The sequence below is a fragment of the Sorex fumeus genome, unplaced genomic scaffold, assembly GCF_029834395.1.
Source record: "Sorex fumeus unplaced genomic scaffold, SorFum_2.1 ptg000191l, whole genome shotgun sequence".
Taxonomy (NCBI): Eukaryota; Metazoa; Chordata; class Mammalia; order Eulipotyphla; family Soricidae; genus Sorex; species Sorex fumeus.
Window position 1 is genome coordinate 4000363 of NW_026606248.1, and position 25930 is coordinate 4026292.

The 25930-nt window shown below is 41.3% G+C and overlaps 1 protein-coding gene across 1 annotated transcript in view; it reads left to right on the forward strand.

Annotated features, from left to right (window-relative positions):
• TAFA4 (TAFA chemokine like family member 4) overlaps positions 1 to 25930 on the forward strand; it is a 269005-nt gene that overhangs the window by 49020 nt on the left and 194055 nt on the right. Inside the window, exons 2-3 of the mRNA XM_056108019.1 lie at positions 13003 to 13133; positions 16308 to 16423. Of these exons, the coding sequence (XP_055963994.1) occupies positions 16309 to 16423 (115 nt within the window). The 5' untranslated portion in view covers positions 13003 to 13133; position 16308. The remainder of the gene's footprint in view (positions 1 to 13002; positions 13134 to 16307; positions 16424 to 25930) is intronic.

Below are 25930 nucleotides of genomic sequence, written 5' to 3' on the forward strand. Positions count from 1 at the left end.
TTATATGTAATTTATTGAATTATAGGCCTGTGAGCTGAATGGTGCCGCCAACAGACCCATACTGTGTTTTTCCCTGCTTGCTTTCTGGAATATTCTTTTTATTCTGCCACACAGATGATGTTTAAGGGTTACTTTGTTACTTTACTAGGAATCATTCCTGGTGGTGCTTGGGGTACCATATGGGATGCTGGGGATCATAGCCTTGTTGGTGTGTGCAAGACAAGTGCCCTATCCATTGTACTATTGCTTGTGCCCTCTCTGAGTCTTGTGATAGAAGGTTCCTTGACTGCCATTTAGATGAGCTGCATTAGTTTTCAAGCACGGAATTTGGGGAGTGCATAGGTGAAATGCCCATTACTTTTTAAAAAAACTTTTTGGTGGTGGTCAGGGCTTACTCATGGCTCAGGGCTCAGGGCTTTTACCTGGTGGGATTTGGTGGACCATATGTAGTTCTGGAGATGAAACCCAGGTTGACTCTGTGCAAGGCAGGTGCCCTACCCACTTTACTCCAGCCCCTGAAATGATGTTTGGGACTGAAAAGCTTTTATTCATTCATCTGTTTAACAATATCTGATGTGCACTGCATTATGCTAGAGGTTAGGGTGAAAGAAAAATAAGGTATCATAAGACTGACATTATGGATGGACAAGTCCCCCCGTCCCCACCCCTCCACTTCCCATGGTTGAATTATTAAAATAGAGGTAGTGCTATTGATATTTTTGTACAGCTTAGCTGGTTTTTATTTATGTAGAAGTCAGATAATATAACATTAAAAAAAAAACTTGAATTTAGTAAAGTTCAAGTCCTTGGTAACTTGAGAGGCAAGTTGATCTCCAAAATATTATCTTGGCCTTTCCATTTTTCATTCAATAAAATCATTGGCTACTCTGTTTTGATTATTTGAAAAATGAGAAGTGAGAGGAAAATTTCCAATTAAAAACTGGTCTAATTAAAAGAAATCAACTCTGTGCTGTAAGGATAATTGGGCCTTAAGAGATTTATGGCTAAGTTCCCATCACTGTTCACATTTGCCGGGCCCCAGAACTGGGCAGTTTCACTTGGACAACAAGCCTCCAAGCTATGCTGGGTGTCCTGGAGTTGGGTGAGTACAGATTATTCTCTGGAACTGACTGGTTTGTGTTCTCTGGTGGCTATCTGCTGGCTCTGGAGAACCATTGCTGCTCAGGGCTGAGTGCTTTTGTACTTTTCATAATCACTGGAAGGAAAGAGATTCTCATTAACAAAAAGCTGTTTGTCTGTGCTCCCATTAGAAAGGAATATGTTGCTGCACTTAAATGAGTAGTTTTAAGGAATTTCTCAGTTCCTAAAAGTGGCAGGGTGTGAATCTTATTAAAAAGTATAGCACACCTATTTAATTTATTTAAATCATCTCTGACTAGAAGAATCTTTTAAAAGAACTCTGCCACCTAATATGGATGAGCTGGTATTGATGAGACTTGAAACTGAAATGTCATTTATGAAATTCTTTAATATTTCATAGACTTAGTTATTGTCTCGAATAGCACATTTATAGCATACTTAGCATGGTGTAATGGTCCAGCAGTCAATTCCTTATAGATGTCTTTAGGCAAAAATAAAGAAGTAATTTATACCAAATTTTGAAAGAAATATGTGCTTGCTGTAACATAAGACAGTGAACATGCTCTGAATTGCAAAGTACTGTACACATCATGTGATAATTATAACTGATAGCTTGATGGTGGCATCAAGCATATATATGTGCTAAGATGCATTCACATAAGCATCAGAAACCTATTTAATACATTTATTTTCATTAGCACACTCTTAAGTATAAGGAGGTCATTACTACTTGTTTGGTTCTGAATAAATTTGTCAAGAGGTTATATTTGGTTTTGCAAGAAAAAGCTGTTTGAACATTTCCAGCAAACAGATTCATGTGCTTGGGGTATCTAAAGGACTGGACACATCTTTCATTTTTTTTCTGGCTGAAGAAAATAGTAGTTATTTTAGACAGGCAACTTCTGGTTTGAAATTTCTGTTACTTGTTGGCTAAGACATTATATAGCACATGATTCTGTTTAATTCCCTAAAGATCTGTCTTTTTGTTCTCCCAAATTTTGTAAAATATTTTTTTTCCAGTCTGGAAACTCAGGTGGCTGAGGTATGAAACATATCTCACTCCCATCATCTTCTGTCTTCATTCAGTAGAAATTAGAATTGGAAAAATCATTTACTGTCATGCCTGACCTCCAAGGGCGTCTCCTCGTATGTTATTAACCAGAAGAATTATTCATACTTGCACCCTGGTACCCGAGGAGCTACATACCAGGCTTACCGGGGCATTGAGTAGTTCTGCCCTGAAGGGTCAGAGATAAACTGATGGTGAAGCTAGAGATAGCTGGTCCTTCAGACATACTCACTCTGGGGTGATGCAAGATAGTGCCTGGGCGCCTCCCTGGTGAGTAGGCAGCAGGAAAGGGCAGTGCTGTTCTGCGGCACCTGGCCTGTTTATTGCGTGATTAAACCAGCGTCTATAAAGCTCTGTTGTTGCTCAAATGTTATGTCAGAAAATCAGTCTGAGTAGATGCACAGACAGAATCCCATTTTGTGGTAGTGGTGGGGTTCGTTTCCCTGCTGAATTCTTTCGCAGAAACTCACAGAAGTAATTTAGCCTTCCTGTGTTATATTCTGGTTGAGCTGCAATTTTTTTTCTGAAATATTTTAGCGGAGCTCTGATCTGAAACACTGTTGTTTTCCATTTCTGTGAAAAAGCGGCAGCTTCAACCGTCCAGGTCTTTAGAATTCTTGCATGTTTAGTCTTAATTTGGAAAATGACATAAGCTTCTAATACATTAGCATAAAATCAAAATCCTGCATACATCAAAACCACTGTTCTTCACTAACTTCTGAGATGACACAATATTTATTTCAGAGGTAAAATAAAACATATTAGACTTGGACTGGAGAGAGCTCAGAGGCACAAGGCTTTGCATGCAAAGAGCCTGGGTTTGATCCCTGGCTCTGCATGTTTCCCTGAACATAATCGAGAACACCTTCCAAGCTTAGAGCCAGGAGCAGATGAAGCACAGCCAGGTGTGACTCCAAAATTAACATAAAAATAAAACACAGTAGGTCCACTGATCATACACTTAAGAATGATTAAGCTGTGTAACACAACAAAATCACGGCAGAGCCTGGCAAGCTCCCCGTGACGTATTCGATCTGCCAGACACAGTAACAACAAAGTCTCCGATGGAGATGTTACTGGGCCCGCTCGAGCAAACACAATAAAATATTTATTTTATCACTGTAAAATATTGGAAAATGGGGGTAGGCTTATCTGGCATAGAGTTTCCCCTAAAATTTAAATGAATTCTGAGAGTGGAAAATAAGATCTCAGACTTCAAGTTAAGATCTGCTGGCACCTTCAGTCCAGTTGCCTACACGCATTTTCTCACAGGCAGAATCGTCTTCTTCTTCTTCTTCTTTTTAATGTAGGAGCACTGCTATTTATTCAGCCACTGATTAGCTGATTGAATTGGGCATGAACTCCACCTTAAATTTTTTTAATTTTTTAAATTTTTATATTTATTTATTGAATCACTGTGGGAAAAGTCACTAAGCTTTCAGGTTTAAGTCTTGGTCATACAATGATCAAACACCTTTCCCTTCACCAGTACTCATTTTTCACTACCAAGTACCCCAGTATACCCCCCTCCCACCCCTCCCAATGCCTGTGAGGCAGATGATTTCCACTTAACTCTTCTCTACGTTGATTACATTCATTATTTTGACAAAAGATGCACCATTATTGTTTAGAATTCCCCCTCAAAAAATCAGAATTGCTGAAAAGGCATTGTGAAATACTTTGTTTTCTATAGCTGGTTATGAGCAGAATTTTATTCTTTATGTTGATGATAATGCCTTGATTTCCAGAAGATAAATATATTTGTAGATCTTTTACTTAAGTATGAAAAGAAATGACTATCTTTTGGAAATATTTGATGTGAACTGCCCTTGAACAGATGGTTGGTTAAAGAAACTATGGTACATCCACACAATGGAATACTATGTAGTTGTTAGGAAGAATGAAATCATGAAATTTGCTTATAAATGATAGACATGGAGAATATCATGTTGAATGAGATTCCATGTTTTCAGTTTTGTTTAAGTCTGTGTTTTTGTTAAGTCAGAAGGAGAGAGATAGACATAAAATGATCGCACTTATTTGTGGGATATAAAGAAAAACATAGTATGAGACTAATACCCAAAGGCAGTAGCAGTAGAAACAAGGGCCAGGAGGATTGGTTCAGAGTTGGAAGCCTGCCTCAAGAGCTGGGAGAGGCGGCAGTTGGGAAAAGAAGGGACCACTACAACAGTGATGGTTAGAGGGGTCGCTTGGGATGGGAGATGTGTGCTGAAAGTGGGTAAAGGACCAAACACGATGACCTCTCAGTGTCTGTATTGCAAACCATAAGAGAGAGAGAGAGAGAGAGAGAGAGAGAGAGAGAGAGAGAGAGAGAGAGTGAAAGCGCCTACCATAGAGGCGGTGGGAGGTTGAGGGGAGGGAAACTGGGACATTGGTGGTGGGAAATGTGCACTGGTGGAGAGATGGGTGTTGGAACATTGCATGACTGAAACCTGATCATGAACAGCTTTGTAACTGTGTATCTTATGGTGATTTAATTAAAAAATTATAAAAATAAAAGAAATGAAATAGTGGGTGTCTTAGTTGTAGGCAGGTCTGCATTAAAATCCTGGCTTTGCCACTTGCTACCTGGGTATCACTGTCACTGTCACTGTCCTCCCATTGTTCATCGATTTGCTCGAACAGGCCCCCAAACGTGAGACTTGTCATTACTGTGTTTGGCATATCGAATATGTTATGGGTAGCTTGCCAGGCTAGCTTCCCAGGCTATGCCGTGCAGGCAAGATACTCTCTGTAGCTTGCCAGGCTCTCTGAGAGGGGCGGAGGAATTAGACCCAGGTTGGTCGGGTCAGCCGTGCACAAGGCAAACGCCCTAATGCTGTGCTATCGCTGCCTGGATGACAGAAGGCAAATCCTTGCCTCCTTAGACCTCACTTTCTTCATTTGTATGCAGAACAAAACCCCTACTTTTTTGTTGTTTAGATTTGGGCGGGGGGGGCTTGCCCATCCGTGCTTAGGGCTGACTCCGAGCTCCTTGTTCAGGGATCAGTCCTGGCTGACTCGGTGGACTATATGGGGTGCCCTGATAATCGGACCCAAGTTGGCCACATTCAAGGCAAACACCTTATCTGTGCTATCTCTCTGTCCAGTTGAAGCCTGCTTTTAAGTGAGATAGTATTTTGAGGTGCTTATCACCATGCTTGACTAAAGAATAATACTGTGTAAGTGCTTTTTGAATAAAACCAATAAAACTTTTGCTGTGGTTTTGGATGAGTGCTCACAATTGCATTAGTCAGAACATAAAGGTTTTGTAAAATTATTGTTGTTATTATTTTGTGGGTTTTGAGACCTCACCAAGGTGCTTAAGGGCTACTTCTGGCTCTGAGCTCAGGGTCACTCCTGGCGGTGCTCAGAAGGCCAGCTGGAGCTTTCTTTCTGCAGGCTAGTGTCTTAACCCAGGTCTAGCTCATGGCTCCTCAGAATAACAAGCTTCAGACTCTTCTAACTGTGCAGGCATAGTAAATCTGAAATAATTTTAATATAGCTTATACATGGAAACCTTATTAAAGTGAATATTTAATATCGTATTTTGACATAAGTTCTCATTTAATGAAAAATTGAAACAATAGTCCAAAGAACTACCATATATACTTTGCTCAAATAAACCAATTTCTGACAATTTGCTCTGTTTCTTTTTTTCTTTATTTGCTCTTCAGTCTTCCCAATTTTCTTCTTCTTTCCTCTCAATTTGTTTCAATTTAGTGACTTTTGAAAAGAGTTTGGAGACATTTACCCCCTTTTTCTTAAGAAATGTCAGGGTATAAATATATACATTTTAATGACTGAAATTCTTTTGCTTAGATAAAGAATAATTATTAAAATAAAGCATATTTTATGTTGATTTGGGAATGTAATTTATATACTGACTATAGAGATGTTTAGTTATGTTCTTTATAGCTATCTGTGTGTATTTGTATGTTTGTGTATATATGTATATATTTTTTTATATTTGTGTATGTGTATATGTTTGTGAGGAGGATGGCTCCATGAATGTGCAGTTTTCCCCTATCCAAGATCTAATGTAGGATCATAAATGCATTTAGTCACTGTTTATCTCTTTTTTAGTTAAAACAATTCCTCTGATTTCTTTTGACCTTGAAAAAATTTTAAGACTACAATCCAGGGGCTGAAGAGATAGTCCAACGGTTACAGTGCTTCCCTTAAATGCATTCAACCCCAGTTAGATCCCCAGCACCCCATGTGATCCTTTGGTCCATTGCCAGGAATGATCCCTCAGCACAGAGGCAGGAGTAAGCCCTGAGCACTGCCAGATATGCCCCAACATTCCCTCAGCAAGGAGAAAAAACAAAAACATGCAAAAATTAATGCAGAGCAATTGGCTTGTGGAAAGTTTCTCAAATCTGAATTAGTCTGATTTTTTTTTTTTTGAGGGGTGGGTCCTCCCATCCAGTGTTCAAGAGGCCTGAGAGCCCTTCCTGTCAATTCTCAGGCAGTCAGGCTGCGAGTTCAGTTTGAGGATTGGGCAGTGTGGCCTGGTCAAACCTTGGGGTGCTGGGGGTTCCCCAGCCCACACTCCATGTGCTCAGGGGCCTGGGTCTACTACTGTAAGACGTATGTGTTTACCCCTGTACTATATTTCTGGGTCATTTTTCCTCATGATCAGACCCCCAGAAGATAAGTCTCCTAAGTTATTTATTGATTTTTTTTAACATGATGTTTCATTATCATAGATACTTAGAATGAAAATATGAGGTAAACTAAATATTAGTAGATGGTGTCATGCGAAATTGGGTGGGGGAGCAAAACGGACAGAAGAGGTGCTCTGAGGGTGCTTATCTTCACAGAGGAAATAACTCGAATCCAAAGAGCAGTTCTCTAGAGAAGCACCACACTAAGCGGAAGCTAGTGGGTCAAGATAAGAGAAATGAACAGCCCTGTTATTTTGTTGATAAAAAGGTGGTGACTTCCTTCTGTCGAACACAGAAGTAAATGCCAGCTGAATGATCTCTCTCTGGGAAGCTCTCTTTGCTCAGTACTGGGAAACGCAAGCAGGGATTCTGCTCTGTTGCACTAAAAAAAGAGTCGCCACATGATGCCAACCCAAGGTGAAACACGAACAAGGTGAAAGACGAAAAGTGTTGCTACCTAGCATCTAAATGCCTTTTAAAACTTTGTTTAAACACTGTGGCTTACAAAATTGTTCATAAAACAGTTGTTAAGGGCATTCTGTGTTTCAACCCAATCCCACCACCTGAGTGACCTTCCCTCCACCATTGTCCCATTTTCCCAGCCACTCTCCCAAGCCTGCCCCCAGCAGGCACAAAATATTTATTTTATATTGTTTGTTACAACTAGTTCATGGATTTATCAAAAAATAGTTCAGTAAAAGAGAATCTGTGAAAATTGTACCTTCCCACGGGTCATTAAGTCTTTGTCTGAAAATTGAGCCTTTATATTATTTTTAATTAATTTATCAATCACAATCACAACCATCCTGTTATTCGTTGATTGCCTCGAGCAGGCCCCAGTAACGTCTCCTTCGTCCTAGCCCTGAGATTTTTTAAAAAAGTGCCATATTAAAGGCTCTTTCAGGATTAATTTATAATTAATTCTGAATTAATTTATAATTTTTTAAAAATTAAGCTTAGTTGGAGCGATAGCACAGCGGTAAGGCGTTTGCCTTGCATGCAGCCAACATGGCCGACCCGAGTTCGATTCCTCCGCCCCTCTCGGAGAGCCCGGCAAGCTACCGAGAGTATCTCGCCCGCACGTCAGGGCCTGGCAAGCTACTCGTGACGTATTCGATATGCCAGACACAGTAACAACAAAGTCTCCAATGGAGACGTTACTGGGCCCACTCGAGCAAATCGATGATCAACGGGAGGGCCTTTACCTTTACCTTTACCTTTACCTTTACCTTTACCTTTACCTTTACCTTTACCTTTACCTTAAGCTTAGTTGGTTTATGTCACTCTCCCATCAAATTTGTTGTGCTCCTACAAGGATGTCAGAGTTGTGGAATTTGGAGGTGTTGGATGGCCGCATATGAACACCATGTGCTCCGGAAATTCCAAGATTTGCAAACCTGGGCAGGTGGAGGAGTTGACATGGTGGTGAATGTGGGAACTGGGTTTGACTGCTGGGACTTCTGGAAGTGTGGGTTCTCTGCCCCCACTCAGTGGGGACCCCAGAGTCCTCATCCTGAAAACTGGTGTACCTGGAATTCTTGTCGCTTTGGTGTCTCCCCAGAGATTAGTTGAAGCAGTGGAGTTGGGTCTTTGGCATAGCAACAGCTGTGGGGTGTGGGTGCTGGAGCTGAAGCAGGGTGGGGACTTGGCCAGCCCCCCTCCCAGAGAGAGGAGAGGGTGCCCTAGAGTTTTCAGTCAGAAGACCAGTGTACCCGTGATTTTTTGCTGCTTGGTTTGCATCTCTTCTGAACTTCAATTGTGAATGTATAGAGCTGGACCCATGAATGAGTTTACATGTTGGCAGTGGCTATGGAATGTCAGTCCTTTTTTTTTTTCCAAAGATGTTTCCTGGCAGGCATTACTCCAGTGCTCAGGAATCACACCTCGTGGGGCTTGAGGGAACACATGTGGTTGAAACACAGTCAGCAGCATGCAAAGCCAGCAACTTGTCCACTGAACTTTCTCTCCAGCCCCTAAATGCCGAGTCTTTTCAATTGATTCTGAGAATTACACATTACTTTTTTTCCAAGTTCAAACATGGGTGATGTCTTTCCTTATTGGAAATAATGAAACTCTTAAAATAAACAGAGACTCTTAAAATAAAATAGACTCTTAAAAATAAACAGATGGAGAGAAAAGATTGTTATTTTGGGGGAAAACGGAACAAAACTCTCCCAGTGCCTGGCATGAAATTATTGATGATCGTGAACATACTCAAGTTTAGAAGTGAGGAGAAAGAGTTAATCCTTTTAAGCAAGTGCCTAGGGGACACTCTGGGAAATCTGACTGAATGAGTTAGTGCTCGGCCTAAAATTAAACCCTTGGCTCCTTGTCGGGCATACAAACTGTTAGATCACATTTCTTTTCACTGATGGATCCATTTTTTTAATGAATTGAAAAAAGAATCCCTGGTGGTTCCTCTTGTGTGAAGAAAACAAGATAAATATTAGCTGGGAAAGGTCATTTCAGTTTCCAATATGTGGTGAGTTTATTATGATGGGTTCTGATAAATTATACTGTGTATTTTTTTCCAATAATAGAAGGTCATGTTGTGCCCTTGGGTGGACATCAGGACAAACATACTTAATAAAGTTGGAGAATCTGGGAAATGAACATTTTCCAATTTTTTTTTGAACAACTCATATTTATACAGTTATTTGAAGGCATTTCTGTCTTGCTGAGCTAATCATTCAAGCCTTTCTTTTTCTCCTTTTCCTTCCAACTACTCCCTCCTCTACTCCCAAAGCACAGGACCTTCAAATCTATTATCTAAAGTGTTCTCTGAAAAAAAATTCTAATTATCCTTAGGTACATTAAAAAAAATAAGAACAAAATCTCAGTTGTGCTTTGTGGTGGATTTATAATGGGTTCAATAGGATTCTAAAATAATTGGACTATGTTTCAAAGGATCATTTTAGCTTCATCAATATTTCTTCATACACATCATTTTTTCCCCCACAGGGACAGTGTATTAACTTAACACTAAAATGTTAAATTTTATACATTATTTTATTTTTGAAGCAAAATAGATTCTATTGAAAGAAATTTAGAGAAATGTGGGGTAGAGAGGAGAGAGATGAAAGAGAGAGGAGGAAGTGAGAGAAGAGAGAGAAAGGAGAGAGAAGAGAGAGGAGAGAGAGGAGAGAGGAGAGACAGAGAGAAAGAGAGAGAGGAGAGAGATGTTCAAGGGAGAACTTGGTCTTCAGAGGAGTAAAAGCCAGTTTTACTTTGGGATGCATTAAATGATGCTTAGGGCTTACTCCTGATTCTATGCTCAGGGATGACTCCGGATGGGGCCCAGGGATCATATGGTGTGCCGGGGTTTGAACCTGGGTCAGCTTTGTGCAAGGAAAGTCTCTTATCCACTGTCCTATCTCTCTCTCCACTCGTATTTTTTAGAAGATGGTTTTAGAAGCTGGAATGACAGTATAGTGGTAGGGCATTTGTCTTATATGCAGCTCTCCTGGGTTTGATCACTTCTGTTTTCTATGATTTCCCGAGCACACCAGGAGTAATTTTCCAATTTCCATCACCTGAGTGTAGAGCCAGGAGTAAGACCTGAGCACCAGTGGATGTGGCCCACAAACAAAGATGATTTTAGTTGGAATTATCTGAATCTGTCTTATTAGATTTTTATCCCTGAGTTGAAATGTCTTTTTAAGTTCTGGGCATTGAAGGAGGATGTTGAGTATTGTATACATTAGTAAGTGTTCTTTTCATTTTAGTGTGGTGTATTTTATTAGCAGAAATGTTGCCTCCTATCTCCCATTTAATATTTTTCTCAAAACGACCCGACGACCTGGCAGATTGTTCAGCATTCTCTTCCTCAGGTTTATATCACACTAATCTCAGAATTCTTAGCTCCTTGCTCTCTTTCTTACTGTTCCAAGTGGTAGGGAATGTTTGGTAACTCTTGGCAAAGAATCAACTCCAATTTATGTTTTCCTTTTAGAATCAGTAAATCGGGGGAATGAAATCATACATCTTGAATGTTATGTTTTGAATTTTTTTGACATTTAGGGAATATTAACTTTAAAACTGTATTAAAATCACAGTAAGATACTATCTCTTACCTGTTAAAATGTCCATCTTCAAAACAAAAACACGGCGAGACTGTGAGAAGAAGGACCCCTTCAGCACTGCTGGTGGGGATGTAAATTAGTGCAGATACTTTGGAAATCAGTATGGAGGGTGCTGAAAAGATTAAAAATAGAACTACCATATGATCCACAGCTCTACTTCTGGGAATGTATCCAAAGGCAACAAAACTGTAACTCACAAAGATAGATCCCCTCCCATGTTTATTGCAGTATTCTTTTTTAAATGGACAAGACATGGAAACCACACACATATATGGTGTGTATATACATACATATACAAAATGGAGGATTTTTAGACTTAAAAAAGGAGAAAGTCTTACCGTTTGTAAGGACAGAGATGAAACTTGAGGTATTATGCAAAGTGAAATAAAACAGGGAAACACAAATACAGTGCAGCCTCATTTTTATGTGAAATTTAAAAAAAGGAGAAAATTCAGAATATGATAACAGAGATATGGTTACAAGGCAGAGGGTAGTTAAAAGGAGGATTGGAGGAAGGTAGTTAAAAGGTACAAACCTGGGGCTGGATCAATAGTCCAGAAAGTACTTGCCTTGTATGCAACTGCAGTGACCAGGATCTTGCTTTGAGTCCCTGGCATCCTTATGGTCCCCTGAGCACCACCAGTGGTCACTCCTGAGCACGGACCCAGGAGTAGCTCATAAGCTCTGCCTGACCCCTCACTTCTGCTCAAATAAATAAAGGTATAAATTTTCTGTTATAAGAAAAATTCCTGGAATATGTATACATGTGATATTTATAACTAACACTGTTGGATGAGAGATAAAGCTGTTAGGAGAGTAATGATCCTGAGTTTTCTCATCATGGGTTCAACTAAAATGTAGAAAATAATAAGACAACTGTCGTGGTCAACCCTTTACCCCCCCATCCACACACACACACACACACACACACACAAAGAAAAAGAAAAAGAAAAAGAAAAGAAAAACCGAAGTCTTTCTTTTTTTTAACCGAAGTCTTAGATAAAGTGAAACTGTGGTGGTTACTGGAGGGGAAAGGGTGTGTGTGAGAAATGGGTATATGGTGGTTTGAAAGGTGGGTTGGCACTGGAATTTTGGTAGTGGGTGTAGTGAGTCCTGTCCATGTAGCACTCTAGCACTGTCCTCCCATTGTTCATCGATTTGCTCAAGCGGGCACCAGTAACGTCTCCATTATGAGACTTGTTACTGTTTTTGGCATATTTGAAAACCTCACGGTTAGTGTGCCAGGCTTTGCCGTGTGGATGCGATACTCTTGGTAGCTTGCCGGGTTCTCCGAGAGGGGCAGAGGGATCGAACTGGGGTCGGCCCGGGTCAGCTGTGTGCAAGGCACGCGCCCTACTTCTGTGCTATAGCTCCAGCCCCCTATCCATGTTTAGAGGGGTTATTCTAGATTGCTAAAGTCTATAGCATTGTTAACCAGTGGAGAGTTACACAGCGTGTGGGAGGCTAAAAGAACACATAAAGATTCTGACCACAAGAATTTTTTTCTTTTGTCCTATGTTTTTCTTATTGTAATATTATATGAGAAAACAAATATTAGCTGAATCTTTGCAATATTTTACGATTCGTTTATATGAAACCATCATACTGTGTGCCTTAAAAATGTGTAGTTTGCAGCTGGAGCGACAGCATAGCGGGTAGGGCGCTTGCCTTGCACACAGCAGGTCCGGGTCCGATCCCCAGCATCCCATATGGTCCCCTGAGCACTGCCAGGAGTAACTCCAGAGTGCAGACCAGGAGTAGCCCCTGTGCATTGCTGGGTGTGATCCAGAAAGCAAAAATAAAATGTGCAGTTCTAGACATGTCACTTATTTCTAATAAAGATGGAACTTCCATTAATATACAAAATACATAGTATATTATATAACAAGTTAATAGATATAGCATTCTTTATATTCCTCCTCAAGTTTTAGGGACATATGTAAATATGGATATACTTGGCTATTTTCCACTCACTAAAACTACAGAAATGTTATAGAAAAAAACATTATTTTGTGGTAGGAAAATGGTCTCATTTCAATATTAAAAGGCTGATGATCTCCTCTTTTTTTTTTCCTTATAGGTCTTCCAAGCTAATTTTTTGGAACTGCAGAAATGGTTGATTCTAGCCACAAACAGGAATTTGTAGTTGTTCTGAACTATACCCTGGATTAATTGTGTTTGATTGGAACCAAAGCTTAAGACATCTCCAAGGTAAGAGATTTAAGATGTCTCCAAGGTAAGAGATTTTATCTTTACCAATAATCAAGAACTTGGCCAAAATAAGTATCCTAATTTTAATGATCTTTTGTAAAAGATTTTTTGATACATAGAAAATTTTGGAACTTAGGAAATCATAGTATTTTTGTTTTGCTTTGCTTGAATATCTTAATTTTTTAAAAAATTGAATCACCATGAGAAACACATTTACAAAGTTGTTCATGATTGGGTTTCAGTCATACAATGTTCCAACACCTGTCCCTTCACCAGCATACATTTCCCACCACTAATGTCCCCAGTTACCCTTCCCACAACCGCCCTCCCTCCCCCTTCTCCCTCTTCTCTATGGCAGACACTTTCTTCTCTCTATCTAGTCATCTGTTCTCAGGCACTCAGTTTGTTTCCAGATTCTGGCTATTGCAAATAGTGCAAATGATGCTTCTCCTGTTTTTTTGGCACTCGGAGTGTGATATTGCTGGGTCAAATGGGAGCTCAATTTCTGGCAGACCAGAGAGATTTAGTTCTGATAAGTCATTAGTCCCTCTCTCACCCAAACTTGTCTGGATGATTTCTGTGAATTTAGAGAGGATAGTTACTTTTGGTTTTGCTTGGGGGCCACGTCAGGTTGTGCCCAGGGCTTACTCCTGGCTCTGTGCTCAGGGATCACTCCTGGAAGCCTCGGGGGACCAGATGGGGTGCCAGGGATGGAAAGTAAAAATGGCATAAGTCACAACATTTGGGTCCTGGGAAGCTCCATTCTGAAATGAAAATTGGTGACCAGAAGTCAATAATTATTAGGGAGCATCCTTGTGAGCATCTCTTTGAAACCAAGGGAGAAAGAAGAAAAAGAATAGAGTAAAGAAGGCAGATCAGAGGATCAGGGCTTTCATCACTATGCATCCTCAGGTGGAATATTGTCTCATGCAATACTCATGTGCTTAGTGGGGCTGTATGAATCATCCCTAAGAGAAAACCTTCCTCTGAGATTTTAAGAAAACCATCCTCAAAATGCTATGGAAAGAGGTCTGAAATGGGAGCCCTGTCCCTGTTTCATCCCGAGATCTGTTCTTTCCCTTCCCCTAGTTGGTTCCTGCAGGTTGCATTGTCTGCTCTCCTGAGCCACCAGGGTGCTATCTATACACAACCAACTGGAGCCACGGGATGGAGCCCTGAGTGTGGAGACAAGTGGCCAGGATACAGGGAAGCGTCATTCATCCTCCACAGGCCAGTTAGTTTCTAACTGAAGAGCCCACAGAGTTCCAGTTCCCACTGAAGGTTTGTTGCCTTCAAGCTGGAAATCAAAACTTCCTTCTCTATCCTGTCTACCTGAGATGGTTACAGCTTACTGAGGTGGCCCATCTCTGGGTGGCCTCTCTAACTGTGTCTTGTCCTCTCTGACTCTCCATCATATGTATAGCAGTTCCCTGAATTCAATTCCCTCAGTTCCACATTATCAGAATATTCTCTGTTTTCTGGTTGAATTCCAGCAACAAACCCCAAATCAAAAGCCCCAAGGGTACTTATTGCAAATCTCAGGAGACAATCACTGATCCATATTCTTACCCAGGACTTTTGTGTCAGGTAACTGGGTGAGCAGTAACACGTTCCAAGTACCTATAAATATCAACTTAACTGTAGTTCTGTAGCACTGTCCTCCCATTGTTCATCAATTTGCTCAAGCAAGCCAGTAACGTCTCCATTGTGGGACTTGTTACTGTGTTTGGCATATCGAATACGTCACGGGTAGCTTGCCAGGCTTTGCTGTGCGGGCAAGATACTCTCGGTAGCTTGCCAGGCTTTCCGAGAGGGGCAGAGGAATTGAATTCGGGTTGGCCAGGTCAGCTGCTTGGAAGGCAAATGCCCTACCACTGTGCTATTTCTCCAGCCCTTAACAATAGTTACAATTCAGACACATTCTCAAACAATTTCCATGAGGCAAATATCACCATGATATCAAAAGCATACAGAGACATCATTAAAAAAAAAGAGATTTTACAGGCTACTATCCCTGATAAACGTAGATGCAAAGATCCTCAACAAAATACTAGGAAACAGAATTCAACAACTCATTTAAAAGACCATATACCATGACCAAGCAGGATTATCCCAGGGATGCAAGAACAGATTAATATTCACAAGTCAGTCAACATAATACACCATATTCACGGTCACGATCATGGTCCTCCCGTTGTTCATGGATTTGCTCGAGCGGGCCCAGTAACATCTCCATCATGAGACTTGTTGTTACTGTGTTTGGCATATCGAATACATCACGGGTGGCTTGCCAGGCTCTGCCGTGCGGGCGAGATACTCTCGGTAGCTTGCTGGGCTCTCCGAGAGGGCAGAGGAATAGAACTTGGGTCGGCCATATTGGCTGCTTGTAAGGCAAATGCCCTACCGCTGTGCTGTTGCTCCAGCCAGCCCCAGAACTACGAGGTGTGGTCCCCAAATATTGCCTCCCTCAAAAAATTTAATTTTCCATAATGAACTTTGAGACTAAACTATGTTTTTAGATATTGAGACTAACTTGTGTTTGTGGACAAACCAATTTTCTTCTTTCTCATTGCTGAGTAGTATTTCATTCTGTGTGCAATTGTGTGAGGCTTTAACTGTTCATCAATTGACAGGTGAGGTTTAATTAGTTTTCTCTTCAGTTATATGTAACTGTGTTCCCACTAAACTTTAGGTTGCTTTCATAAAGTATGAGCTCAGTCTTCTAAGCCACATGTCCTTAATATACTGTTTAGGAAAAAGTTTTTGAACCAGCATGTAAAATTTCTGTCATCTCTTTGAGAAGTAGAAAGAACGTATCTTTTACTGGGTCCAGCTCAAAGTATGTAGTTAAGAAAGAATTCCTAACACAAAAATATGTATATGTTCTATCAGGGCAACTCAAGCTATGCCTTTGGGATCCATAAATAAATATCTCACCATAAATAAACAAGATAGCATGTTGCTATCTTGGCAAACTCTTAATTACAAAAGGTGTTTATTGAAAATTGAATTAATGCATAATGCAAATAAGGTTTGATAGGCCTGCGGTTTCCCTGGAGGAAAGAACTCTGGCGTTCACCCTCCCCACTGCCTTCCCCGCCTTCTCAGGGTCAGTTTGCTGCAGAGTCTCACTCCTGTCCACCCTCCCTGACTCTCGTTCTGTTTCCTGTCCAGGATGAAAGTCTATGCTAAGTCTGTGTTGCTGTCACACTGGCTCTTTCTGGCCTATGTGTTGATGGTGTGCTGTAAGCTGATGTCCGCCTCGAGCCAGCACCTCCGGGGACACCCAGGTAAGTCCTCTTAGCTTATTATGCACCGCTGAGATCAATTAATAAAGCCCTTTCAAACGTCAGAGGGCATGGTAATTGACACGAGCCTTTGACAATGTGTAAATAACCAGAAGAAGCATAGAATTCATCAGTGTAAAGCTGCTTAATGATTTGCTACTTAGAGTGCTGTTCTGTGATTCTTTTTTATTTCACACTTCCTCTTCCCATTATGAGTATCTTTCCATTTTTCCCTACTTTTTTGGATTTTGGAGCTTTGGGACCACTCCTGGCTCTGTGCTTAGGGATCACTCCTGGTGGTGCATACAGGGGACCATTTGCAGGTTGGGGATTGAACTGGGTTCAACCACATACAAGGCAAGTATTTTAAGCCTGGTGTTCTCCCTCCGACCCTATTTTCCCTTTTACAGTGATTTTTTTTTCTCAGGAATTCTGGAAAACTAGCAGCACTTTGTTCTTTGTATACGTATATTCATCTGCGGCATGTTACGTTGAAGGCAGAGCATCTATAATAATAAATCAACATAGAACTTTATTGATGGGAACTTGGTAGATGATTTAAGACCCTCTAAGTGGTGTAAAGAAAAGCTGATGGATGATTAAAAAAAAGAAGAAAGAAAAAATGTGTTGCTAACTTTTTCAAAGGAATTATAATTTGTCTTTGAGACTTTTTGTCTCCAAAGAGTTTTGGAGAATTATTATGTAATTTCTAGAGACTGATGCCTGTATTTTACTTCTGCCTAAAAAAGGATAAAAATGATCAGCTATTTGTGTATGCATATTATATGTGTGAATGCATGTGTGTGAGCATGTTCTCCTTCCCCATCCTTGTTATATCTACATTGAAAATGACACATGGCTGGAAACTCCCCAGTAAAGTGTGTTTTTATGAATAATTCATATTTGTAAGCAGACTTGTTGCTGAACAATTAATTTACCTTCCCTTCCTGCTGGTAATTTGAGTGATGCCAGGAATGCTTTGAATTCTTGGTAAAAGAGTGTAGCTTGCACCTTAAACCATTTCTGTGTCAGACTATAAATTCTTTGTCTAAAAGATCTTATGCATGGAGAATTGTTTCCAGATTTCCTTACCCTCAACTACAGAGCAGGCTGTGATTTTTACTCTGATATTCTTATATTTTAAGGGTAAGACATCCCTTTAGTTTTAGATGAGTTTTACAATTATACAACCTAATTTTTCTTTCTCCAGTGCAAGTTTCAGAAATGTTCACAAATAATAAAAATGTTAATAAATCAGCATTAAACCAGTATTATTTGGTTACTGCCAAGTGCCTGCAGCTTGTTGATTATTGTGATGTGTGTCTTTTGATGAGCATTTTCCTAAAAACAGATGTTTGCAGTCACTAGTCCTACCTGTTTAATATAAATCGATTTTCTTGGGCGAAGCTTGAGACTTGGTGGTAAACAGGCAGAACAGTTTGGTGGTTTGCACTCTCACCACAGATTTGCACATTTCCAAGAACTGGACTCAAAAGATTGTGTCACAAAGTGATCGAGATTTATAGGGGACAGAGAACTTGACCAAATCTAACCTTATCTATGTGACAATACTTATTTCATGCCATGATCCTTTAAATTTGGAAATATAGAACTGTTTGGATAGATCTAAATTAGGAGTAGAAATTCTATATGCAAGAAATGTGGACAGTGTCTTCTGTATAAACAAACTCAGAAGCAATGGGGCTGATGAGCAAGTTTGAAAGGTCTAATTAAAGAAATTGCTCGAGCCGGCCCAGTAACGTCTCCATTGGAGACTTTGTTGTTACTGTGTTTGGCATATCAAATACGTCACGGGGAGCTTGCCAGGCTCTGCCGTGCGGGCGAGATACTCTGGGTAGCTTGCCGGGATCTCCGAGAGGGGCGGAGGAATCGAACTCGGGTCGGCCATGTTGGCTGCGTGCAAGGCAAATGCCCTACCACTCTGCTATCGCTCCAAAATCCTAGAATTTCTCGATTTTAGAACTTGAATTTTCAGCACATATTCTCTGTGTTTTGGGCTTTTCTTTGGTTTGGGAAAGATTATTTTTATCTTTGCAATTTATTTATTTTTTTGCAGACTGACACCAGACTGTGCTCAGGTCTTACTCCTGGCTCTGTGCTCAGGCATCACTCCTGGCAGTGCTAGGGAGTCTATATATAATGGTGGATTTTTGAGTCCGGATCACATCTGAGGCAAGTGCCTTACTGCTGTTCTGTCTCTCTGGCCCCTATCTTTGGAAATTAAATTCCTCACAGCCTACCTCTGAAAGTCAAAGGAGTCTGGAGTGGTTCCTGCCTGCAGGGGCCTCTCTTCTTTCTCCTCCTTAGGGGCCATCATAATAAGATCAGCTAACAGTGTGTCTTCCAGAGTGATTGCTCCTGGGTCCTAGGGCCATTCCTAACTCTCTTAGAGGTCTCATAAGCAGGAATAAAATGGGTGCTATCAATTTAGTATTTTTTGTTACCATATGATAGATTGTGTGTTTTTCTGCTGTAGTAAAAATCCCAAACAATATAGGCAGGAGTGAAAGATAACTTTTATTTTTTTACTTTTTGGGTCACATCCGGCATTGCACAGGGGCTACTCCTGTCTCCTGCACTGAGGAATTACTCCTGGTGGTCCTTAGGGGACCATATGGGATGCTGGGAATCAAACTTGGGTTGGCCGCGTGCAAGGCCAACGCCCTATTCGCTGTGCTATTGCTCCAGCCCTGAAACATAACTTCTTAAACTGCTTATTATTGAGTATCAGACTTCGCCTGAGAAACAGTAGTATATACAGATCTATATATTTCCTATTCATGATTGGTTTATTGTGTATTTCTGTACATTATGGGATATACACTTTTGCCATTCATTATAAGCAATCGGCCCACACCATTGTGAGGATGAGATGTCTCTTGATCAAGCAGAAGATAAGGTGAGATCCAGTAGAGTGGTTTGAAGGCGAAGGCTGATGGTATTGATTCTGTTTTGTGTCTGAAGGTCTAAGAAGCGGGCACGCAGAAGGCAGGAGATTGGTGCTTGAGCTCAGCCTGCTCTACATTGTAGAGGGAATCCACTTCATCCTATCTTCTAATTAAAGTGCTAATTTTCTGGAAACATGCTCATTCTCAAGCACATTTTGAAAAATGTTGAGGCCGAGAGTTGGGTCTTCCCTGATCCAGTCAAGCTGTCATGGAATCAGTCATCATAACTCTCATTCTCAAAACATTGTGTACATCAGTATATAAGCACATACACATGTATAACTATGTACCATGCATATCAAAACATTGATATTCCTCCTCCCATTTATCAATAAAGTTTACAGTTCTTTGATTACTTACCGATCTTTATCTCTCCATGAAATACCGCATCATTATCTATTGCTCAGATATGCTATAAATTATTTGATCACTTCCAGTTTTGGGGGGCATTAAACTTGTTACCATATTTGTCTAGTACATACATTATACCCCAATTCAGTTGAATTCTTAGGAGTGAAATTGCTGAATTAACAGTGCATGAGGCTGGAACAATAGCACAGCGGTAGGGCATCTGCCTTGCAAGAAGCCAGCCCGGCCAGCCAGGTTCGATTCCTCCGCCCCTCTCAGAGAGCCCAGCAAGCTGAGCCTGGCCCGGCAAGCTACTGAGAGTATCTCGCCTACACAGCAAAGCCAGGCAAGCTACCCGTGACGTATTCAATATGCCAAACACAGTAACAACAAGTCTCAAAATGGAGCCATTACTGGGCCCGGGAGGACAGTGTTTGTTTTGTTTTTTGTAAATGATAATAGTTAGAAATTATCACTCTGGACAAGAACTCACTGTTGAAACGCAAAGGATATATATGATAACCTTTCAGTATCGGCATTGCAAAGATAGATAGATAGATAGATAGATAGATAGATAGATAGATAGAGACAGAGAGACAGAGACATAGAGATAGAAACAGAGACACAGGGAGAGACAGAAGAAAAGTGTCTGCTATAGAGGCACGTGGAGGGGGCAGGAGGGAAACGGGACATTGGTGGTGGGAAATGCGCAATGGAGAAGGGACAAGTGTTGGAACATTATATGACTGAAGCCTAGTCATGACAAGCCTGTCTGTCTCTGTCTCTGTCTCTGTCTCTATCTTTGCAATGCCGATACTGAAAGGTTATCATGTATATCCCTTTGCCTTTTGACACCGAGTTCTTGTCCAGAGTGTTCATTTCTAACTATTATCATTTACATGTACTTTTAATTCAGCAATTCCACTCCTAAGAATTCAACATGAATAACTTTGTAATGGTGTGATTTAATAATAAAAAATTGCGTGTAAATGTATCATTAAGGAAAGCAGGCCAGTTCCCCTAATAATAGACCAAATATGCATAAAGATTCGGCAGTGTATTTGCCGCTCATGAGTCGTAGGTAGGTAAATATGTCCTCAGCCCCTCTCTCCTGCACCCCAGTGTATTACAGTGGATGGAAATGCCAACATTTCCAGCTCATGACGTCTGTGGTTAACCTGGAGTGGTCCTCATTGCAGTCAGGTGGCAGGGAAGCTGGACATGGAAGTACCGGCGTGACAGCTGGAATGGCCTGGGTGTGGCTGTCCTGGGCCAAGGCCACACTGGTGCAAGAGCAGCCAGGAAACAGGCTTCTAGCAGTGGGCCCAGGAGAAAAGAATAAGAAGTTTGGTGAGTAACCCGCTTTAAATGTGTTAATAGTTCCAGTATTCCCCACAGAATGTGGGGTTAATAGCAACGATAGTGGCATGAGATTGTCGATTCCACATGCCCTCACTGACTATCAAGTTTTACTTTTGTACTTAGTTATGAGGGGCTGGAGCAGTAGCCCAGCTGGTAGGGCATTTGCCTTGCACGCGGCCATCCTGGCCTCGATTCCCCTGCCCTTTTCGGAGAGCCCAGAAAGCTACAGAGAGTATCCTGCCAGCATGGCAGAATCTGGCAAGCTCCCCGTGGTGTATTCGATATGCCAAAAAACAGTAACAAGTCTCACAATGGAGATGTTACTGGTGCCCGCTCAAGCAAATCGATGAACAATGGGAAGACAGTGATTTACTTATGAGAGATAAGACAAAGTTTTAGTAGGTTTGTTTTGACTTGCATCTCTTTTTGAATAAAGACTCTGAGATCTTTTCTGAGGGGGACAACTGTTGGTACTCAGGTCCGACTCTGGCTCTGTGCTCAGTAGTCACTTCTGGCAGTGCTCTGGGGAACAGATGTGGTGTGGGGGATCATTGGTGTTTGGTCAAGCTCCTTGATGCCTGTCTTAAAACTGTAGAAGTCATGAGGTGAAATGTTGGCGTTCTCATCCACTAATGTCTGTTTGAACTACCTTCTTCTTCATATTTTCTTAAAAACCAGCTCTTGTAATTTTAGTTTTATTTGATTTTGTTTATTTGACATTTTGACACTTTTGTTTCTTTGATTGTCAGTTTACAAAAGCTGTCTGTCAATTGAGGGCGCTGGAGAACTCAACTTCCCTTTCTTTTCCCTTCCTGCTTCTCTTGTGTCTTCCATTTCAGGGAGATTGTGTATTCCAGAAGAGCTGTGCGTGCATGTGCGTGCGTGCGTGTGTGTGTGCATGTGTGTTTGTGTGCGTGTGAGGGGAAAGAATGAACGTGAACATGAGTGTGCATTAGAGTGATGGAGAAGATGAGGGGGCTGTAAATCTTCTCAAATGACCCCCAGGACAAGTCAGTGCAAGAAACTTGAAATGCTCAGCAGAGTTTTCTTCTGATACTACTATTCAGTGGACAGAAGGGTGGAAGGCTGGAGCCAGTGGGGCCTGTGCTCTGGGGGCCTGAGAAACTCTGGGCAGCATTTCACTGCAACTTCTCGGAGGAAAGCCGGCAGTAGGGGCGGGCTGTGGAGTGTTACCTCGGAAGCCGTGTCTGAGGGTCCAGAAGGGCTCCTGCCAGGGTCCCAAGGGTCTGTGGTTAGTGCTGGCCAATTAAGGAGCCAGTCATAGGAAACCCTCGTTAGAGGTGACTGGTTGCTTTTAATGGCTCAAATGAGAAGAGTGTCTTGCTGATTGTGGTATATAAACAAGGAGACATTTTCCAACCCCTCTCTAACATGGGGCCAGAGGGGGAGAGGGGGACATTCACAACTAGTTTTAGGAAACGGGATGTTAAGATTGCATTGAAATGTCCATTTTACTTCGAACATTAAAAACACAAAACAAGGGCCAGGGTACAGCTCTGTGGACTGAGTAGATACTTTGCCTGCAAGAGGCCAGGGTACAGTTTCCGGCACTGTGACCCTAAGCACTGAGCTGGGAGTATCTCCAGACCAAAGCAGCCTGTGGCTTTAAAAATCAATGGAAGTAAATAAAATTTCAATACACTTCTGATTTTCACAGGATGTTGAGAGCGCATTTCCTTAAGGCAAATGGTCCTGCCAAAGGTCCACAGTCTTTTGAAGGAAATGTTAGCACAGAATATTCCTTAGTCATTTTTAAGCATTCTGCTTGATCTAATGGTTGATTAGGGGATCCCATAGAGTCTTTTCCCTCCAGGTCCAGAAAAAGATGAAGGGCAGCTGTCCAGATAGTTTCTTTGTGGGCCACAGACAGTGCTAGACGCTGCTCCTGTCTGCGTCGTCAGGGACTGTGCGGTACTGGAGACAGGCTCTCTCACATGCAGTGCTCTGGCTCTCTAAGTTATTTCCTCTGCTCCCTCTTAATTTCTTCATCTTTTTTGAGGGGGCCACACCCGGTGATACTGAGGGTGTAACACCTGACTCTGCTCTCTGGAATTACTCCTACGTGCCAGCTATTGAGCCCAGATCGGAGGCCCTTGAGGCAAGTGCTGGGTACTAGCTCCTGCACCTTCTCTTTTGCAAAGAAGCCGGGCAGAGTTAACATAGTGTTTCTTAAAGAAGCAATTAGTTCTTTTGTTCCTTTCCCCCTTTCTTTTTCTGTACGTGGCACCATTTCCCCACTAGAGGACAGCAAAGAACACAGTGGGAAGACACTGGCTGTTACAGACTCCAGAAAAGAATCCTTCCGGCATTTTTTTGTGAAAGTCTCATCTGATGTAGACATGATAATTTGGGTATACAAAGCACCCTACAGCTTCAGATCTATTCCTGGGATATTTGGATACTCCAAGATGTAAGTTTTGAAAATAAATTTACATCAGCTGCTTTTCAGATGAAGCCGAGTAACCTGGGAAGTTAGGTCTGCTGATTTATTTGATTTAATTAAATAATTATTTTTGGCCACACCCAGTGCTCAGGGGTTACTCCTGGCTCTGTGTTCAGAGATCATTCTGGAGGGGTGTGGGCGGCCGTATGGGGTGTCAAGGAGGATCAAACCCAGGTCAGCTACATGCGAGGCAAGCGCCCTACCCATTGTATTATCTCTCCAGCCCTTTCTTTACTTAATTTTTGAAAAAGAAAATTATATCTTATTGCTTTCAAAATTATTTGCCAAACCCATTTATATATAAGTCAATAAAAAGTGATTCTTACAATAGTAATGTAAAGTATCTATCCACATAACGCATCCTTGAGAGATCAATTAAATGTTCACATAATTATAAGCAGAAACAGCCTTCAACAAATGCAATATTCACTTAGGAGGTAAACAGATTATTTTGCACATTATATTAGTTTTTGAGTCCAGAATTATTATTAAGTTAAAAAATGTACATGCCTCACTTTACAAGACTGTTAATAGGGTTTCATGCACACAGTGCGCCACATACACCCAGTGGCAATTTTATTTCTGCCTTGGCAACCATTTCCCTTTTTCGTAAATTGTGGCATTGGATATTATTGGGTAGGGTGTTTGCCTTGCACGCGGCCAACATGGCCAACCCGAGTTCGATTCCTCTGCCCCTCCAAGAGCCCGGCAAGCTACTGAGAGTATCTCGCCCGCACGGCAAAGCTTGGCAAGCTACCCATGACGTATTCAATATGCCAGACACAGTAACAAGTCTCACAATGTTACTGGGCCCGCTCGAGCAAATCGATGAGCAATTGGAGGACAGTGACAGTGATAGGGATTTAATTTATTATATATTTACTATACATGCTTTTTTCATAGGAGCTTTTTATCAGATTGAAGTTCTTCCTAACTGCTAAGTCTGTATCACAAGTTTATTTTTGGAGTTCCCTTCCTCCAGACAACATCAATAATAGCCTGTCTTAGGGTATTATGTTTCTTTTTAATTTTTTATAGTTCAAAAGACTTCATTAAATTTATTTATTTATTTTGATTGCTTTTTGGGTCACACCTGGCGATGCCCAGGGGTTACTCCTGGCTCTGCACTCAGGAGTTACTCCTGGCGGTACTCAGGGGACCATATGGGATGCTGGGAATCGAACCCGGGTCGGCCACGTGCAAGGCAAACGCCCTACCCATGTGCTATCTTTCCAGCCCCCCATTAATTTTTTTAATTAAATCACTCTGAAGTAAATAGCTACAAAATTGTTCATGATTGGGTTTCAGTCATACAATGTTCCGACACCCATCCCTTCACCCTTGTACATTTTCCACCACCTGTGTCCCCAATTTCCATTCTTCCACCCTCCCCCCTCCAACTCTTGGGTGTTTCCGTTCAGTTCCAGCAAATACTGTGGTGTGGGGCTGGAACCATAATATAATGGGTAGGGCACTGGCCTTGCATGGCGGCCCTCCAGGTTTGATCCACTCACCCTTTATGGTCCCTTGAGCCAGCCAGGAGTGACTCCTGAGCACAGACCCAGGAGCAAGCCCTTAGCACCATTGGGTGTGATCCCCAAACAAAAATGTTGTGGTGCCTTCTTTTAACATATCTGTTCAGTGCTGTTTATTTAGAAATAACCAAACTAAAACCAGCAGGTCAGCAGAGTAGTAACTAGTAAGTTTTCTGTGAGTTCCGGAAAGTGTACCTAGCAAACCAAACAAAAGTATGGATGGTGCCTCAGGGAAGATCCTCTTACATGAAAAGCAGTGATTGTTTGCTTCACATAATTGGTTATAATGTAACTTTTCCCCCTTAAACAATAGATGTAAGTGGTTACCTCAGCCAGCCTTGGGAAACAGTTTAGTTTTGCTTACCCATGAGGCATAACTAACAAAGGACCCAGGTCAAACTAATGTCGGAGAGGGAAGTCTTTTCAAATGGCATTTGGAGCATGAACATTATCAGGTCAAAAAACAGCAGATGACTATTTGGATGTGGAAAATTGTACAAAAATTAATCATAGTGATTGAAGACTTGTTTATAGGACCTGAAACAACGAAAGAGGAGAAGAGAGGTGATACAACTTCTGGACATCAACCTCAGACCTGTTTGGAGATTTAACTCCAGTGGTAAGGGAAACAAAAATAAAAATAAGCAAATGGGACTCTACCAAATTAAAAAAAAAACCCTTTTTGCAGTGAAAGAAACTCACAAAAACCCCAAAAGGCAACCTCCTAATTAGAAGAAAATATCTGTATATCATACGTCTGACAAGTGGTTGAGGTCTGAAATATATCAAGAACTCACACGCTGAGCAACAACACAGATAAGCTAGTCAAAGA